Source organism: Astyanax mexicanus, chromosome 11, assembly GCF_023375975.1.
Source record: "Astyanax mexicanus isolate ESR-SI-001 chromosome 11, AstMex3_surface, whole genome shotgun sequence".
Classification (NCBI taxonomy): Eukaryota; Metazoa; Chordata; class Actinopteri; order Characiformes; family Acestrorhamphidae; genus Astyanax; species Astyanax mexicanus.
In genome coordinates, this window is record NC_064418.1 from 42,605,049 (window position 1) to 42,626,026 (window position 20,978).

The following is a 20,978-nucleotide window of genomic DNA, read 5'->3' on the forward strand; positions in this document are numbered from 1 at the left end:
ATATATATATATATATGTATATATATATAGTGGCATAACAATAGCATTGGCATTAACATTACAGCATATTTGTTGTTTTTCGCAATAATGCCTGGTACAATATATTATCTATTAAAATCAGTTATCATGACAGGCCTAGATGACAGGTAAAATGGATCAACTGCTATAGAAAAACTGTTTTACTATAAAACAAACCATTATATGAATAAAAACAGTTGTCAATCCAAACAGAAAAGTGGGATTTTATATTTAGTGGTTGGGGTTTAAACAAAACACAAAATAAACACTGTCTGATCCCAATCTTTACATGTAAAGATCCTCTGCCGAATTTGCATGACATTCTGATTATTGTCAGGAGATCCTTGGCTACTTCAATATGTCTAATATATATAAAAAATAGATATTTGAAAGAAATTTACCATGTTTTGATAAAAATTACTTAATGCCTTTTTTGCTAGTAAAGACGTTTGTGTTAGAAATCTTAAGGATTGATAATCTAGTGTGTTTGTCACGTTCCTTGTGTGTTGTGAGTTCGGGTGTGTGAGAGGAGAGCCTAGAGACGTGACAGTGTTTTTGAGATAAAATGCAATATGAATTATTTATGTTGATTAGATTTACAATATTTATAACATGATATTTCTATAATTTTTCATTATACTTGACAGTAGTCTAAATACAATGAAAAAACTGGACATTTATTCTTATTTGTTTGTTGTATTTATGTGGTAAGTGATGTGTTTGAATTTAGTGTGTTTTATAGTTTATGTAAAGGGAGAAAGGGACCACCACCCCAGGCCTCAGAAGCTGTGAGCTCAGCCAAGAAATCTGCCCCTCACTTTTCGATCTCCTGCTCCCTGAAAGCCCACTCTTTCCTCTCCATTTCATCCATCATCTTCTTTCTCTTCTCTAGCTGAGTAAGATCATTCAACGGGGGAAGAGTTGCCTCCCAGGCCCGTTTCATCCTTGCCCTCTCGATCATCTCCACCTCCTCCAGCCTGGCAGGCAGCCCGTGTCCTGGAAACACACACAAACACACACACACACACACACTCTTTATTTATTCCCAGAACTTTACAATAGGACCCTCTCAGACTTAGTTAAAGCTCTGACCCTGAAGTAAAAATAAACACAATCAAATCTGTACATTATACATTGTCCTATTTTCTGCCTGTAAGTTCTCTTTCTCTATTTAAACTACAAGTGGTGATTGGATTGTAATAACTCCAGCATGCCTCCAAAGAGCAAAATGTATAGATTCTGAAATGTTCTTCAGCAAAATGTATGTACTTGGTTTTGTTCTGCATCTATAAATGTTACGGGACGTTTAGGGAACGGACCCAAGTGCAGAGGAAAAACCTGTGAGAACAGGCTTTAAATTAAAGTGGCTGTATGCCAAAAGAAACAAATATGTTTAAATTGAAAATAAATGTTTATTGTTTTAGTAAGGGAAATAATAAAATGTAACTGATAGAAGGGAATTTGTTGAAGTGATTTTGCACACCATGGGGGGAAAACTGCTGATAACAGAAATTGCACCCTTAAGAGTGCTAGTAGGGAAAAAGGCGGGAAAACAAACAAAGGCTCAAACTAAAAAACTTTTCCCAGAAACTCAGACAACTGAAATAAGTGTTTCCTTCTCTTTTTCTTTTATACAAAATAAAAGGGGCGCTAAACAATTGGATGGAAGCCAGAAGAGAGGCTTACTGAGGCTCCCATTAGCTGGCAGAAGGCCTTCCAAAAGCGACTAGTGAACTGAGGTCCTCGGTCGGACACCAGATCGCTAGGCATCCCATGTACCCTGACCACATGCTGAAGAAGGAGTTCCGCTGTCTCCTTGGCTGATGGAAGTTTGGGTAGGGCCACAAACTTGCAAGCTTTGGAGAAGCGGTCTACAAGGACCAGGATGACGGTTTTGCCTCTGGAGGGGGGCAGCCCAGTGACAAAATCCAGAGAGACATGGGACCATGGACGTTTAGGGACAGGCAGGGGATGAAGAAGACCTTGGGGCCGAGACCTAGGAGTTTTGTTACGTGCACACACATCACATGATGCTATGAAGGCACGAACGTCTTTTTCCATGCTTGGCCACCAAAATCGTCTTCTCAGGAATTCCAATGTCCTGGTCACCCCTGGATGCCCTGAAAATGGGGAGGTATGCCCCCAGGAAATGACCTGGTTCCTGACATCTCTGGGAATATAGGTCCTACCAGGTGGCCCACCACCAGGATCTGGCTCACGCTGGAGGGCATCATGTATCACGCCTTCTAACTCCCATCTAAGGGGAGCTATGATGCGAGGAGTGGGAATGATGCTCTTCGGAGCAGGGTTGGACTCTGGAGGTGCCCAAAGTCTGGACAGGGCATCTGGCTTGAGGTTCTTGCTCCCTGGCCTATAAGACAGCAGAAAATCAAAGCGGCTAAAAAACAATGCCCACCGAGCTTGACGGGGGTTTAGCCGCTTTGCCTGCTGGATATAGGCCAGATTTTTGTGATCAGTCCAAACCACAAAGGGATTTTTGGCCCCCTCAAGCCATTGCCTCCATTCCTCAAGGGCAAGCTTGACTGCAAGAAGCTCCTTATTGCCCACATCATAATTGCGTTCGGCTGGGGTGAGCCGTTGTGAATAGAATGCACAAGGGTGAAGCTTCTTGGAAGGACCTAGGCGTTGGGAGAGTACTGCTCCCACGCCGACATCAGAGGCATCTACCTCGACAACAAACGGCTCCTCAGGATCGGGCAGCTGGAGGACCGGGGAGAAGTCAGCCGTGCCTTTATGTCCTCAAAGGCCTCTTGAGCCTCAGTGGTCCAACGGAATGGGCCTGGGGTCTTGCAGGTAAGGGCAGTAAGCGGGGCTGCCACAGAACTAAAATCCCGTACAAAGCGCAGGAAAAAGTTGGCAAACCCCAGGAACCGTTGGACCACCCGGAGAGAGGTAGGACGGGGCCAGTCCACCACGGCCTTTATCTTGGCTGCGTCCATGCGAATGGTGCCACTGGACACCACAAAGCCCAGGAAAGATACAGAGGACACGTGGAACTCTGACTTCTCCAGTTTTACATACAAACGGTTCTCCAGCAGCAGCTGTAGGATCCGTCTGACGTGCCCTATATGCTCCTCAAGGGACTGACTATAAATTAATATGTCATCGAGGTATACATATGCAAAGTGACCAAGGGCCTCCCTCAACACTTCATTAATAAAGCGCTGGAAGACTGCGGGGGCGTTCATGAGTCCAAAAGGCATCACCCGGTACCCATAATGCCCTGTGGGTGTGATAAACGCTGTCTTCCATTCATCCCCCTGCCTAATGCGTATCAGATTGTAGGCACTGCGCAGGTCTAGTTTGGTAAAAACAGTGACCTGCTGCAGTGCCTCAAATGCAGAAGACATAAGAGGCAGGGGGTGGCGGTCTTTGATAGTGATTGAGTTGAGGCCCCGATAGTCTATACAGGGGCGAAGTCCCCCATCTTTCTTGCCCACGAAAAAGAAGCTTGCCCCTGCAGGTGAAGCTAATTAGCACTAATTACCACTGGAACTCTGAGTGCCTCGCTGCTGCCGCCTTCTGCTGGCAGCTGATGGTGCAGGCTGAACCCTTACATATAAAGGCTTGTGTGTGGGCCAAAATGTCTATTTCTTGCTATTAAACTACATTACATACACGCAGCAGATACTGAACCATTTAGACAGTTGTAGAACAATTTATGGCAGATGTGTAGTAGACACTGAAGTCTTTATTGCAAAACCAGAATCATTTATAGTAGTTGCTTAATTGTTTATAGCACATACTAATTTGTGCATACAGTTACTAAATTGTTTAATACAAAATAACTCATTTATAAAATGTTTAGAATAATTTATAGTAGATTCTAAATTATTTAGTAAATACTGAATAATTTAGTAGAATCATTTATATTGGACATTGAATCCTTTATAGCAGTTACTGAATCATTTCTAGTAGATACTAAATTATTTATGGTATATACTGAACCATTTATAGGATATACTGAGTCATTTATTGTTGACAATGAATAATTTAAAGCAGTTACTGAATCATTTATAGCAATAACTAAATTATTTATAGCAATTACTGAATCATTTATAGTAAATACTGATTCATTTATAGTAGACAATAATTTATAAAAATGATTCCAAACCACTGAGAGCAGTAAATGAATAAAAAGTCTTAAAATGAAAACCTAAACTAAGCATATAGTTTAAGGCATCAGTTATAGACACCGCTTTATTACTAGACTCTGCAGTTTATCAGTGACATTATTAAAACAGTAACATAATTATAGGGTACAGACAGCAGGACTGAAACTCCAGCTACTGGCTGCATTCTTTAGTTTAGTTTCGTCTTTGTAAATAACTTTCGTCTTGTCTAGTCAAGTCAAGTACAGGCACACTTTATTGTCAGTTCTCTTTCAACACCATCACGGGTTGGGAGGAAAATAAAGAACTCCATTTCCTACAAATGGCTATATTTAGCAAAGTGCAGAAACAGACAAGCACATAAGGTAAAGAGCATTACAGTAAGAGCTGTTAATAAATACAACAAATACTAAGGTTCATGCGTTTGTTTCAATGTATACATTTGGTAAAATATACTCTGCATTGATTGGTTTGTAAAATGTTGTCAGTTCACTGAGCTGCCTTTTTTAGGTGCTGGATTCTGCCTATCTGACAGAATTCAACTCCCCTTCTTGAGCAGCTGCATTCTGCAGCAAAATAAGTGTAGAATAGATTTCCCACTACACTGTTTTTTTTCTGTTTATAAATGATTTACAGTTACAGTAGATACAGTAATTACCAGTGTAACTTGTTGTGACCATAGTGCTATAGAGTGTGTACATAAAGGGAAGTTGAATTTCAGCAAAACACTGGCTCTTTTTTCTTCTTCTATTTTTAGTGGATAAGGCTAACCCACCTCAGCTTCCTATACTTGGTCAAAAAAATCTGAGCCATCTAGAAAAGTGATTCCACACTGCAAATGCATCCACTACAGCAGACCACAGTTTATAGAAGCACTATGGAGTGAGAAGAAATAAAAAGGTCTCTCATTTTAAATACAACATAGTCTTTCATGAGCCCAAATAATTACAGAAAAAAGGCTCAACCCGTCCACAATCCCAGCTTAGCCTTGATCCCAGTGGTGGGAAGTTAATCATAACGGTCTGCTCAGTAACACACATTCTTGAGTTCTATAAATATTAGTATGCATCATTATACCAGATTTAGCTACTGTAAGTTTGTGGTCAGTGAAAAAGTCATGTACATGTGTGGGTGTGTGTGAAACAGAGAGAGAGGTAGTATCCTAAGTTTTAAAACACCTAATACAATTTGTTTTATCAAATTGTGATGCTAAAAATGTTATTTGTAATTTTTTTTTTCATAACTAGTATTTTCATTAGTGGTCTTAGACTATCCCACCATTTGATAAAAGATAAGCATTACAATAATGAAATAACAGAAACAATATAACAGTTTAATTGTTGAGATGTTTTTTTGTGTATTTTAAGGAGTTTTGCATTTAACTCATTGTATCCAAAACCTGACAGTGAACCATAATGTGTATCATTTGTGTATCAAGTGCTTTACACTGTTTACAAATAACAGAAATATGTTTTGTGGGTGGTAACTAATTCCAGAAGTCAGATGTCACTTTACTATTTTAAAACAAAAATTTAAATAAACACATTTATTTATCCAAATGAACATAAATTAAAATGATTGCATGTTAAGCGCATTTAGCATTCTTTCAATCTGGTTCCTGTGGAGCCATCTGGTATGTTTTTCCAACAGAACTGAGGAAAACACACATATGCTGTCATCTGATCTTGCTGGCTGATCACCACTTAATATTGGCTGAAATCTGAAATTGGCTGTATTGTTTTTCAGTATTTTTTACTCTCATAATTTAAATCATGAACATTTATATGTCTTAGAAACTGATTTTAAACATTTAAAGCAGTATAATGCGAGATAAGGATCTTTTTTTTGCTCATGGGCTCCCCCTACAGATGGGGAGTGTAATTTACATTTGGACCATCACACTTTATGTGTCCTTTAAGGTACCACATTTAAAATCTAAGCAAACACAGCACAACAGTCAATGCAGTTCATTAAATTGGCAGATCAGAAATGTCTCCGGGGCTTTTTAGCCATTTATCTTCTATGGGTAAAACTGTAAGACACTATAAGAAACACTATATTTAGACATGAATATTACAGTAACTAGCCTGCTATTCCATTCACTAATATGTTACTGTCTGTTACTTGCCAGTGAGCAAGCTTAACCTAAACCTAATATTTATTTATTGCAAATAATTTCCATGTCACATATTCAGTTCTGTTTGTTGATACATAAATACATATTTAAAGGAATTTTAATTTAATTTTTTGCAATAGAAAAAGACTAAATGATTGTTTACCAGCCACCTAGCGGTACTACTGCAGCCCAGACAATCTTGTGCCAGACAATATTGCTTTAAGCATTTACAATACTTAAATCTGTTAAAAATGTTTGTGTGGTGAAGGTGAAGGTGAAGCCTATACCCCATTTAAGACTAGCCAAGGTGAGGAGTTCAGGGGGGGCTGTCCCAGGACGCAGTGTATACTCTGGACTGTAGGGTTCTGTCTGTGCCTCGCTGTCCCGGTAATCTGTCTGCACTCCCACTGTGCGCTGAAAGGGACTGCCCGGCCGTGCAGCATCACCATTCCTGACAGACAGGGGGTCAGCACTGCCAGGAAACACAGAGATAAGCAGAAAAACACACTTATCAATAGATATGCACAATAAATATCAAACCAAGCATAAAACTTATATAATCCACCTACATCCCTGATAGTACATACAATTTAAAACCTCCCTTTTTTCATGTTGTATAGTACTGTATTTCACACAGAAATATGTGGAGGTCAGTTTACATAGCAGATTCCACACATTTAATTATTTCCTCATTCCACATTGAGATTCCACATAAGACAGGATGGCTATACAAATATAGAGAATTATCATGATAAATTATATTATCTTGATTCAAATTCACTTATGTTCCTCATGTGAGAAGTACAGAGGTGCTGCATTTTCCCTGCTGGTTATATAATCACTGTATAATTTCCAACTGTGCCAGCTTCTAATATTACTTGACAATTTAGGATGATTATATTCTGTACAGCAGCATGAACAGCTGAGAAAATGAACAGCATGGTTGGAAACTGAAATAGTGCCAAACTCTGTTTCAAAGAACAGATCTCATGTATTATTTTTCTTAATTAATTTTCTGTTTATCAGAATTCACTGCCAAGCAAAAATAGTGTAGTATGTTATACTATCCCTAAGTGGCATTTTATGCATATAGTTGTGTACCTAAGAGCAGTTTATACTGTTCTATATATATTTTACTAATCACAGATTAGAATGATAAAAAATGAAATGTTAAATACATTATAAAATGATGCAATAAAAACATGAAAAGAGAAAGAGAACCAAATAATAATATTTTTATAATATCAGTCCTTTACTTTTTTCCCAATTTAGCTCAATTAATTAACCAACTCACTCACTGGCACGCCGCCACTATCACTAGCAATGCTAGAAGGGTGGGAACAAGCACATGCCTCCTATGACACAAGTTATAACAAGTCAAACAAGTACATCACAAGTCATCACTAAACAACAGACTTGGAGGAAAGCGCTGGATCCCCAGCTATGATACAACTGCCAACAGATGTCTCTGCTGGACAGCATCACAACAGGAGTCCAGAGAGTCCTACTCTATTGCCAATGCTTCTCTTCAAGGACTAGACAAGCTGTGTGTGTGCATTTGCACATCCATGTGTACTGGGTAACTTAAAGTTGTTGAATGCATTAATTAAAAGGCGTGTCCACAAATATTTGGACATATAATGTACATACATGCCAGTATTTTATACTCCCAATTTAACTCTCAATGGACATGAATGTAAGTCAATTTTATTCAATTTCTATTGGTCCAATCTGTTCTACTGACTTGTGTATTAAGCTACAAGGTTTATGCAAGTCAACAACAATATGATATATACTTAACAGATTTCTGGGCAGACCAGACCGAGTGATATCCTATACTGCTGAACCAAAAAAACAAAATATTTTGCATACTGTATCTGTTAATCTATTGTAAACTGATTGACTTACTTGGGTAAAGCCAAAACAACATCAGGAGGAACCTGCTGGAAAAAAGGGATGAGTGGACTGATAGAGAGATGAAGAATGTGAAAAGTGAAAAAGTGAGAGAAAAAAAGAAATAAATTAATGTGCATTCATAACAGAGGCTTTTGTAAGTACAAAATCAAGGCTGCTTTTTTATTATACAGCTTTCATTCATTCCAACACAGCAGCACCTGTATTGAAGAGGTGAAGGCCTGTTATTTGATGGATGACGCACTGTTGATTAAGAGTGTGTTGATTTAGTGTGTGAGTGTGTGAGTGGGTATGGAATTAAAAAAACACGTCCTACCGCCTAAAAAACCTCCAGTGGTCCACTCTGGCCACATCAACCATGCTCGGCTTGTGGAGCTGAATCCCTGGCAGCATCCTAACAGTGACACAACACACACACACACAAACACACACACAGATGCAGATTTAATAACATTTATCATACTACATTCAAACTCGTGAAGAAAAAAGCTAGCTTGGTATATCCACAATCACAACTTACAAGAAAAGTATTAAAAAACATCGTAAAAAGATTTAGTCAGAGTCATTTTAAAGCATTTTTATTGGTCTACTCAGGCCCAAATCTCATTCAGATCATAGAGAATCTATAAGATATTATCAAGATGAGAGACACCAGACTCAACAATGTAGATGAGCTGAAGGCCTCTATCTAAGCAACCTGGGCTTCCATAACACCCCAGCAGTGCCACAGGTTGATCGCCTCCATGCCACGCCATATTGATGTAGTAATTCATTCAAAAGGAGCCCAGATCAAGCATTAAACCCTAATCAAGTACATACATTTTAGTAAGCCAGCATTTCTGTATTAAAAAAATTATATAGAATTTTAATTTTAATTAGCATCAACATTAAAAGAAATAAACGCTGGAAAATGATCGCTGTATGTATTCAATCTATATAATGTAAGTTTCACTTTTTGAATTTAAATATGCTTGTCTTAATAATTATTGATTTGCCAAACTATATTTGATGTCTAAAGGTTGCTTATGTAGTTCTAAACTACAACGCTAATGCAGCATATATCAGTAATTCAGTATAGTGCAGAATGCATGCTTAAATAATCACATGTTTTAAACAGCGGAATTGTTCAATAATCTCTTAATAGGCTCACTGTGGTTTCTAATACTATATGACACAATGTTATCTACAGTCTAAACATGGACACAAGATAACAGGATGTTATGTAATTCAGTAACAGTAACAGTCTATATGCTTCCCTTTTTAAGCCTGGGATAGGATGTGTGTGTGTGTGTGTGTGTGTGTGTGTGTGTGTGTGTGTGTGTGTGTGTGTGTGTGTGTGTGTCAGACGCTGGTCATATGACCCAATATACAGTATCAATATACAGTACCAAATGCAATTATATAATTGTGGATATATTTATGTGTGTGTGTCTGCAATTATAATCCAAAAATGTGTGTTTGTTTCATGCCCAATTTCAGTTTCAGTACCAGTGTGTATGAGTGTGTTACCCTGACAGTGTCTTTAGAGCCTCTCTCCGCTGCTCTGATTGACCTCTCCAGCGCCGATCAATAAAAGCTGGCACGGGGTCAGCAGCATCCAGACGCAGTGTGAAACGTGGGTGGTGAGGGAGATTACTGAACATGGAATTAAATTCTGGAACTCTCCTCTGCAGTAACAGAGACAGTCAACAAGGTTATAAGTTTATACTCAAACCACTTTTCCTGTGTGCAGCAACATAAGAAGCTCTTCATGCTGTAGACGGTGCACATGTGACATAACTAGGCTGGAGGTAGAGTGAGGCAGAGTGAGGTAATGAGTAGTAAAGTGAGGTGAAGTTAGTTACGGCAAGGTAGAGTGAGGCAGAGTGAGGTGAAGTGAGGTAGAACAAGGCGCAGATAGGCAAAGTAAAATAAAGCAAGGTACAGTGAGGCATAATGAGTTAAAGTGAGTTAGAGCAAGGCAAAGTGAGGTAGAGTGAGGTAAAGTGAGTTAGGGCAAGGTAGAGTGAGGCAGAGTGAGGCAGTGGGAGGTAGAGGTCAACAGAGAAAGGAACATATCAAACTACTTCTTATCCTGCTGCCAAACCTAGTGCTGAGAAAAAAAATCGAATTTGGAATTTTAATTTATGGTGTTTCACATCGCAAACTGTATCCATATCATGCACCTTTACTGTGCATGTGCAGAAAATGCTCTTTCTTAAATAGTTCACAGTCAACTTCATATTCATTTCTTAATGTGGAGGACTTTAAGTTAGATATACTTAACTGTGTTTTTCTTAAAGCATGTTTTAATAATTCAATAGGTCAATAGGTGCCCTTATGGCAGTGATAGCACAACAAATCGTCTCGAAACTGCACAAATTGACTATACCTTACTAATACTAAAGAAAGTCTATGCAGCTTTCTACTCTGGAGAAGAGGCTGATGGCAGTGTGTGTGTGCCATGGTTCCATAATCCGTAATGCTTTAGAACAAGCATCTAATCATGTCAGCTTGTTCCAGCACCAGAAAAGCATTTCACTTTCCTCCAAATAACGCTTTTTGGTCCTGCTGAGGTTCATAGTGGTCGGGGACACTCAATGTGCTTTAATGTTGTGAGAGAGAGAGTGCTAGCGAGAGAAAGAGAAATAAAAGGCTCTAATTTTTGCAGCATTTTCTAAAAGAATGAATGAGAGATGACTGGACCGACAGAACCTGTACAGATTGATCAAATTACACTTTGTTCTGAGATTGCAGCTGAAAGATGATGATAGATACTAGCTAGGGTTTTTAAGCATAGAGAAAAACAGAGAGAAAAGCACAAAAGCCCTCTATTACTCACCGCCCGGTCTGAGGAGGCCTGGGCCTGGATGGCCACCCTGCTGTGGTCTCTTTCACTCGACAAAGAGAAAGTTGGATCTGAAAGAGAAATGTTTTATTATATATTTAGTTTTTTCGATACTCACTGCTTCACTGCCCAGTGCTGAGAGGCTCTATACCCAACTAGCTGACTCTTGACAATTAGGCATGGAGACACTGGATAGGCTCAATATTATCCAATTTAGGAACTACCAGCAACTCAAGTCCCATGACTTTTTCCACATTTCATGGAAGCTAAAGAACCCTGCACATACCTGCATGATGTTCGTGTGAGACTTCCTGCATTGAATTATTGGACAATTGTGTATTGACATGACTTTTGCCTTATTACTGAACACCTTATAGTAACTGAATTCACAAATTAGCATGGGTGTCTAAACAAGTTTTGGACAATTAAGAATACAATAGGTTATCTAACAACCAGCATAGTATGTACAGTGGTACAGTGGTACTTCTTTATAAATCATTGGTTGTTCAGATCAGCAATTTCAGTTACATATATCATACAGCAGATGAAAACAATGATATTTGAAAAGTCAATAGAAATCGCAGAATGAAAGATTATTGCAAAGTACATTTTTGCAACATCGTACAGCCCTAGTATATGTTATATTTTTAATACTTTATTATTTGTTTAGCTATTTTCATACAAAAAATGTAAAGCTATATGATTAAACATATTCACGAATCCCCTGTCCACTTAAGCTGATAGATGAGTGCCAAAAAGCACAGTATTTTGACAAAGACCCTTTGAATACTATTAAAAACTGTGACTTTAGTGAATTATTAATGATATGGGGAATACTGTGTTGCAGTTAAAGAGGACATATTTATCTATTTTTTTCTGAAATGCTCTAAGTATTTTTTTTTTTTTAGAATTTAGGAGTAGGTAGTTCGTACTTTATAGAATAAAACAACAATGTTCTTTTTATTAAACATATACTTAATAATGAGAGAAACTGATTCAGAAAAATTTAGGTGGTTTCTTATTTTTTCCAGAGCTGTATATAAAGTTACAATCTATATATTGCCATATTCCCTAGCCAACGTCTGCACTTGTTTTAACATTACATGAAAAGTCATTTAAGGGTGTTACTGCACAATAACAGCCTAAACTACGGGTTTATTTTGACTAAACGTTGATTAAAATAACACTAAATATAGGTTAGCTAACTATCTAACAACGGGTTAGCTTCGTTAGTTAGTTAGCCTAAGCTAAGCTAACTAACCTAGTTAACTAGCGTTAATGCTCGCTAACTAATCTAGTTTAACTAGAACAGGCTCTTTTTACTTAGTTCTCCTGAACTTACCGTACAGATAATCGTATGTTCTCTGTGCTCTGTATCCTCTCTGAGCCCCATTTCTCTTGTTAAACGTCAAGGAGATGTTCATTTTTATTTACAGGCTGATTTAAACTGTAATAATTAGATTTATTAACATTAGCTATCGCTGCTAACACAAACACTGCAGCCCGAGCGCAGCCTGAGCGGTTACCATGGAGAAGATAAACCATAGTTCCGGTCAGTGTCCAGCAGAGGGCGCGCGCTCAGATCCGTTATACTGAGATCATCCTATATACTGAACACTGTACTGAAATATACTAAAATATACTGAATTATACTAAATAGTTAATACTGTACTGAAATATACTGAATACTATAGTGTAAAAAACACTGAATACTGTACTGGAATAAACTAAAATATACTGAATTATACTAAATAGTTAATACTGTACTGAAATATACTGAATACTATAGTGTAAAAAACACTGAATACTGTACTGGAATAAACTAAAATATACTGAATTATACTAAATAGTTAATACTGTACTGAAATATACTGAATACTATAGTGAAAAAACACTGAATACTGTACTGAAATAAACTTAAATATACTGAATTATACTAAATAGTTAATACTGTACTGAAATATATTGAATACTATAGTGAAAAAAATACTGTATAATGTACTAAAGTACTAAAATATATTGAATACGATAAGGTATGAGAGTGCGTCTGAGAGGGCGTTGCAGTTCTGAGAAAATGTTAAAAAATTAAAATAAAGGAACAAACATGCCAGACTCAGAAGAACAAAGACTGAGGATCTAAGCAGCTCCATGACTTTTAGATGAAGTTTGAGGTCAGTATTTAGACCCTGCTGATTTTTAACTAAGCTCTTGTACAGGAACAGAAAGTCTCCTCAGTTTTTTGAGGTGGTTTGGGTTTCCTGGACATATTAGTGTCACATGACTTCAGGAAGCTGGACAAAAAGAGAAGAGAAACAAAAAGAATAGATAGTTGAAGAAAAGAGACGGAAGAGGAATTCTACTATTCAGCTTTTAACTCTGGAGAGTAATGGAGAATATGTGGATGTTGGGAGCTGTGTTGGCTCTGTCCGTCTGTCTCACCTCAGGTTGGACCATCTTTTTAAAGTGGTTGATGTCAAATATATGAGTACAGGGCCCTATCTTACACCTTGTCTACAGTCTACTTTCACGCCTTTTGCCTGCTTCATTTAAATAGCAACAGTAATTAGGAATATACAGTATCTACACTGATGGATGTGATGGTCTCGAGGAGTGTTCATGTAAATTCTTTTGAAGTATTGCTATCTTTGGCTATTTGGTTCATTTGGTGTAACACCCAGAACACACCCATGCTTATGTAGAAAAATTAATACATGTCTTTTTAGTGTTCTTGCACCCTTTTAAAAGTAAAATTTAATGCTTTTTAAGACCTTTTTAAGACATCAATAAATATAATTTAAGACCCAAATTTCTTTGGTAGAAAATTATTTATTGTATAAGAAATCAAAACTTTTCCCATTTGTTATTAGTTTTTTTTTTTCAGTTTTGTTCCACTGTGATGCAGAATAGAGCCATTACGTTAAATAACACTAAATTGCATGTAGAAACCAAAAAGAATAATGAAAGAACATCTAAAAGAACACAGTGAAAGAATGTTGTTCAGACTGAGCTCGGCGCTAATGTTAGCTAGCTCTCTGCTAACCTTATTTCTCTCCCCACTAGTATACACTTTCCCACTAGCATTTAATGCCATCTTGAACATTTAATACCAACAGCTAATTCACAGTAAATTTAAAACATAACTTACCCGGATTTTAATTTAAGACATTTTAAGACTTTTGAAGGACCCGTGCGAACCCTGCTTTTGTGTGTTTCGAGTCTCGCATGCATGGGGTACTTTTTCCACTGTTATAATAGCAAAGACACACTGACACGCTCAAAATCAAGCTGCACAGTCGACAGATCACTAAAATAGGGCCATGTGTCTCATCCTTATACTAAATTTAATGCATTTTACAGGTTTCAGGAATGAGAGTGTTGAAATGGGCACCAACATAACGTTACCCTGTACCACAGAAAAGATGATGATTTATGTAATCTGGAAAATCTACTCACGAGAGAAGACCTGTACAATCTCTGTGACCACAATCGACACTGACTACGACAACTGTAATGATGGAAATCAGATAATCAGTAAAGATGGAGATTACAGCTTGTTCATCCCTCAGTTTTCAATCAAGAATGAAGGCCAGTACATCTGTGACGTGTCTCACCGTGCTGGGGGCTTTACAGAAACAAGTCTGCATACGGTAAGCACACTGCCACTGTACAGAAAGTAAACATACACAGTAAATACTGTAAACATGTATTTCATTAATATTCCAACTAAAGAATATTAATGTAATTATTGTTTATTCATCTTATTTATTAAGTTTAATAAACCCAGTTCAACTGCTTATTATAACATACATCAAGAAGTTTGGGCACTTTATGAATCATTGGTTGTTTGTGATCAGCATTTGTTTAGTTGTTTGGTTTATCATAAAGCAGATGAACACAACAGATGATATTTGAGTAGTGAAATGTGAAGTTTATAGGATTCACAGAAAGTGTGCAATAATTATTTAATCTAAATTAGGCAGGTGCATAATTATTGGAACACAACATTTGATTGGTAAGCTCATTGACCCTTGACCTCCATACACAGGTAAATCCAATAATAAAAAAGGGCTAAGGAGGCCAATTACAACTTTTTCTCCTTTTTGCATCTTCTCTGAAGAGAAGTGCAAAAAAGAGAAGCCAGACTCTATAGGAAGCGTTTAGAGGCTGTTATTTCTGCAAAAGGAGGATCTACTAAATATTGATGTAAATTTATGCACCTGCCTAATTTTGTTTATTGCACACTTTTTGTAAATCCTGCTATATATCATCTGCTATATGATATATTTAATGGAAATTACTGATCTGAACACTTAAGATTTTAGAAAGGAATATTATATCATTATCATTATTTTTCATAACACTGTAAGTAATCTTTAGGTATAAGAGATGACGCACTTTTTACACATCACAGAATTTTTTGTGCAATATAATGTGGTTTTCTAAGATTAGAGACTGAAAGCCATATTACACTGATATTAATATTTATTTACGCTGCAATAATTTTGGAAGTACCTTTGAATTCAGATGAGAACACCCAAGTTGGCTGCATTTTTACATTCTTTCAAAACATTTAAAAAATAAATCAGCTAAATACTTTAGAGTTTGCCTCAGCTGATTTGACCTTTTTATGTTAAATCCAGATTAAATATGTGCTACTTTTTACGTCCCAGATTATCACTCTTAAGCATTGTTATCATGTTTGTTATATGTTAAAAGAGATATTTTAAAGCAACATTTTAGTTTAGATTAAAAATAATTGTTAAGAATTGTTAATAATTTGAAGTTATACCCAGCTGTGGTCAGATGATGCTACCTACACTTATCACTGATGTGAAATTATTTTAGTTAAATTAACAGTCAAAAATTGTATCAAATGAGGCTCTGGTTACTTTATTGATTTAAATTTTGGTGAAGTTACATAACTTGTCTTCTTGACTTCAGTCCGTCCGACACTGACTGGCTGGCTGGAAAAGGATGAAGATGGTCACACTTTTGCCGTCTGTGAAGCTCAGAGTAAACCAGCAGCTTCCATTTACTGGGAATCCCAGTGGAACATCTCTTCACTCAGAACGAGCTCATCTAAAAACGACAGTGGACTTTTCACAGTGACGAGCCGTTTACAGCTTCCTCATGATGCATCTTACGCTGATCTGACCTGCGTGGTCTCTGCCAGCCCCTCCAACTACTGGAAAGAGATTCAATTCAACACCTTCCAGTATAAGGGTAGGCACTTCAGACTATCTAGAATACATGGAATTCCATCACATGATATGTGTAGAGGATCAATTTTAAATTATTTCTTAACAAATAATGAATAAGCACATTATGTGAAATATGTAATCATCAGGTGTGTTCAAGTGTGTACTCTGGCTATACTGGTCTATTAAGCAATTTATAAACCAGTAATATATCTAGTTTAGAGCACTTTAAAGTCTATAATGATAATACTGTATGTTAATACAGTTTTAGATGTTTTTCTTTCTCCTAATATAAAAATATAATAATATGGTCTTTTTTATTCATTTTTTCTAGTCTCTTTCCAGGCTATTGAGCACTATTGGATTTGTCTGGGTATTTTTGCCTTTTTCATCATAACACAGTTGATCATCTTTGCCGTCTTTTTGGTAAGATTCTTATTTTTGTTTGGAGGGCCATAGAGCTCTAACACTTCTGCCACCCCTCTATCCTTTCACCCAACCCCTATGTTTGAGCTTGTAAAACAAAGGGGTAGAGCTTAGTGGTAGGGGCAAAATGTAAAACAGGACTGGTCCAGAGTTCCTGTCGTGTAAATCAGTGATTTGTTCTTGATTTTGTAATTATAAACTTGTCTTTTGTTGGTGGTGTAACCAGAGATATTTGCTAAAGATCTGGGGCTCTATTCTACACCCTGTGCACAGCACGCCAACAGTCTATTTGCCTGCATAGTTTAAACAGCAATGGGGTTTAGCAATATATCTATGCTGATGGGCGTGGTGGTCTGAAAATTTGCTGTGTTCAGGTACATTTCTGGCATTTTGCTATCTTGGTGGTGGAAAACACAGGTGCGCTGTTGTGTGTCCAGACACTTAAATCCGTCCAGTCCAGAAATGTATAATGTTTTTTTTTTATTCACAGATCATTAAAAAATGTGGCCTGCATGACTGAAATCTCAACACCAAAAAAAGAAAACCCCAAGGATAAAGCATTTAATTTTCTAATTATGTCATTTAAATAATTTAATTTATTTGTATTTATTAACTAACTAGCTTATTATGTAAGATTTCTGTGTGATGTAACAGGCAGTTTGCTTTAGAATATTTGTTTCTAATTTCAGGAATATGAAGAAGAAGAAGTGGAAGTGGAAATTGGTTTCTATGTGAATGTTGACCAACTTATGTCCTGATTTAGACTTGAAACTTACAACCTACACAAGTTCAGTGTTTAAGGGAAGCGTCAAAATAACTCAAAAAAGGTAGTGAACTTCCTGCAGGTCTAACAGCAGGTCTCGTTGGTGTTTTTTAAAATGGCAGGATATTGTGTCGATTTCTACAGTCTATGTATGGATTTTTTTAGCTTTAAATATGTAATCTTGTTTTAAGTTCTGCCTTTATGTTTGACATGACTGGGGTCTATGCAATGTATGCATCTAAATGCAACCAGAGCCATGTGGCGAGATGTAAAGAAATTTAATGTAAAAAGACAATATGCATAAAATATATTATATTATATTTAAATATGTGTGTGAATGTGTCATGCTCTGTCTGGATGTGGTGTGATTTAATGCACCCTGTTTATTTTTTTATTTCTTCCCATGAAAGCCAATTTTTATTCTTATTTATTTATGTAACACCTTGAATTTCTTCCAATAGAAAAAATAGAAGAGTGATTAAACTCTCTGTGCACATGCTCAGTTTGACTGTCTTCTTGCTAACTAAAAGTGAGCCACATTTGAAACTCCCAAAGAGTTTTTTTTCTATCAGGTGTATTTATTGGATACTGTATTGAGATTAAATGTCCAGGAATCCAAACCAGTATTAGTAGAATCACTGTTTTTTAAGATAAACATAGAAATGTGGTAGACTGTGGTAATAAAGAAGGAGGCCGCTCCACAGCTTGCTCAGTCATTTCTAGGACTCCTACTATTCACACAGTTACATAACTCTCCAATACCACCCACTGCTATATGCTGTTCTGTGAAGAAGACTACTGAAAAATTGGGCATGCTCTCTTTGACTCCAGCTGCTGATGCCAAGCAACATGATCTAGGACCCACCCAGAGAGAGCATGGCCAAGCATTGTGCCCTCTTTGGGTGCGTAGGAGTTCTCATCCCATATTAGTCCAATTGTGATGTTGGGCATCATCATTGGGTAAATGACCTTATAGATAATTACAATACACTTCTATGTGTGATGAATTAGATAACCCTCCCATCCAAAACAGATAAAAATATATATTTTTCTAAAAATATCGGCAATGATCAGCGTCACTGAACTGATATTCAGTACACTATGCAACAAAAATATTTATTTAAAAAAAACAAGGGTATTAAAAAGAGTTTATCCTGCTTTTGTTGGAGTAACTGTTTCTTCTGTCCAATAAATCTTTTCTACTAGATTTTGAAGCATTGTTGTGAGGATTTTGTTGTATTCAGCGGGAAAAGAGTTTGGTCAGTAAGTTGAATGATCACCACCCCCCTCATCCTCAACTCCCTAACAGACGGTTATGACTCATACTGTGCTGTTCTTGTGATTTTAAGGATCTGAGGAGTGTTACCACATGTCAGCAAGATGCTATACACAAAAAAGGCATTGTATTTGCTCTAAATGTGCAAGTTTAATCAAAAACATATCACCAAGGGCAGCTCTATTCTTAAATTAAATTTATTTACATAGCGCTTTTTACAACTGATGCTACAAAGCAGCTTTACTGAAACGTGATCGAAGGACAGAGAATCAGACAAAACATAGAACATATAATACAGAACCGCCAGTGAGCGCGGAGGCAAGGAAAAACTACCTCAGAGCTGCAGGAGGAAGAAACCATGGGAGGACCAAGACTCACATATAAGGGGGGACCATCCTTACACTGGTCAGAGAGCTTTTAATTGAATGTTAAAAAAGTTATATCTCCACACAGGTCTAATATATAATATAATGGAAGCAGTTCGAGGTTTTATAAACTTGAATGTAATCTGTAGCGGAGTTTGAGGAACCAGTCCGAGGTATGTTGCCAAACCTGGGCAATGGGCAGCTGATCTGTGGTGGGTAATGGGAAAGGCTGACTTCCAGAAACTTCCATCAGTCTGGCCGGACAGGGGACATGAGATCCTGAGGGTCCAACATCGAAGAGGTGGGCAGTCAGAAACTCAGAGGAAGGCAGAGAGATGGAATTAGTTTTGACTAGATTTATGTTAAACAGAAATTATGAAACATTATCAGAGAGTGATTATTTAATGACTCCGGCAAATCTAAATAAAACAGCCTAACTTAAGGGAGCAAGCCAAAAGGTAACAGGCACCCTGAAACACAGGAATCCAATCACTCCACCATCCACACAATGAATCAAAAGGTTTGGAGGCCATGGATTGGTTGATTTGTATTCAGGATTTGTATTGATTTTAAAATGAATTTCAGGAAAGAGACAATTTTATGAATTTAGTAAATTATATTTATTATTTATTATAGTTATTATTATTATTATTATTATTATTATTATTATTATTATTATTATTATTATATTTTGACAGATGCAGATGTACTTGACTAGTTTTTTATACTTTCTATTACAATTACGATATTTTCAGTAACAATTCTTATTAAACAGGAAAGCTTTTATGTAATGCTTAAGTAGAAATCCTCAAGATGTGGGGATATAACGTCAGGCAGAAAATTGACAAAAATCCTGGCCTGTCAAGAAAATGTGTTTATATGTCAGTGTGATGTTGTTCCATTAGATTATTCCGGTTTGTTGTGGACTTTATTTTGTAAGTTGTTCTGAGTTGTCAGTAACATATTTTTTTGTTATAAATTTCTTTATATTTTCTCTTTAAATTTCTTGTATTTATTTTCTTGGTCCAGTTATCTATAGAAAATAATTTATATAGATAAATATAATAATACTAATAATAATAATAATAATAATAATAATAATAATAATAATAATAATAATAATAACCAATGCCATCTTAAGAGATGGCATGTGATGGTGCAGCTCCGTAATTTTGTGCTCATATACTGCATTATATGTTTTAATTTCAGCACACAAGTGGTTAATTCAAGCACATGTTTATTTGTAATTAGGGCTGTTTTACTCTCTGACTTGGCACGAATTGTGTTAAGGTGGAATTTTTAAGGTAAAATGTTAATTAAGAAATGAGAATCCAGATGCTAACCAGTCACTACAGTTATATATTTATTTTTATGTTTTTTTACATTTTTATGTTGGTTATTTTGACAAGATAACTTGATGGTGCAGCATACATGTGTATTTTAAAGAAGCAGAGTATCTTAACTTTTCTGTACACCCTGGTGTAATGTGCAAGCCTTGTAATCAGTACATGATGCTTAACAGGAGCATGCCATATAATTGAAGACTGTCTGTCCTGTGCATTTTAATACAGGTATGTTGAGCTAAAGCTATATTGTCATATATATGTAATCGTCATACTGGTTAGCGTACAGTTTAATATATATATATATAAATATATATATATATATATATATATTCTCTGGCCATCTTAAGAAAAAGAGAGCAAGAGCATGACAGATAATTGAGGCTGAAGAAATAAATGCCCAAAAGCTGAGCGGAGGTGTCGGTGTTCTTTCCTTTACACAAACATAACACTCTGCAGAAGTGACCCGATTACATTAGTTGTGGTTCAGGGTGACGGAAGTGGGTATTATTGCATTATAACAAGGTTGCATGAAAAACACATTTTACAAATAAAGGGATGCTTGTGAGGGCATTACAGTAAAAAGGTAAATTACAGCT

At 36.6% G+C, this 20,978-nt stretch overlaps 1 protein-coding gene and 1 long non-coding RNA gene across 3 annotated transcripts in view; one reads left to right on the forward strand and one right to left on the reverse strand.

Annotated features, from left to right (window-relative positions):
* cfap91 (cilia and flagella associated protein 91) overlaps positions 1-12,544 on the reverse strand; it is a 31,640-nt gene extending 19,096 nt beyond the window's left edge. The window contains exons 1-7 of the mRNA XM_022680107.2: positions 12,351-12,544; positions 11,003-11,079; positions 9,691-9,848; positions 8,498-8,575; positions 8,176-8,232; positions 6,555-6,739; positions 837-1,014 (exon numbers count right to left, since the gene is read on the reverse strand). Of these exons, the coding sequence (XP_022535828.2) occupies positions 837-1,014; positions 6,555-6,739; positions 8,176-8,232; positions 8,498-8,575; positions 9,691-9,848; positions 11,003-11,079; positions 12,351-12,432 (815 nt within the window). The 5' untranslated portion in view covers positions 12,433-12,544. The remainder of the gene's footprint in view (positions 1-836; positions 1,015-6,554; positions 6,740-8,175; positions 8,233-8,497; positions 8,576-9,690; positions 9,849-11,002; positions 11,080-12,350) is intronic.
* Positions 12,545-15,158: 2,614 nt separating this feature from the next.
* Positions 15,159-17,721, forward strand: LOC103022899 (uncharacterized). Of its 2 annotated transcripts, XR_007441198.1 has the most exons (3): positions 15,159-16,231; positions 16,541-16,632; positions 17,123-17,721. It is a non-coding gene; the product is annotated as an uncharacterized LOC103022899 (long non-coding RNA). The 2 variants fall into 2 exon arrangements; XR_007441199.1 differs by having other exon boundaries at positions 16,541-17,721.
* Positions 17,722-20,978: the final 3,257 nt, after the last annotated feature.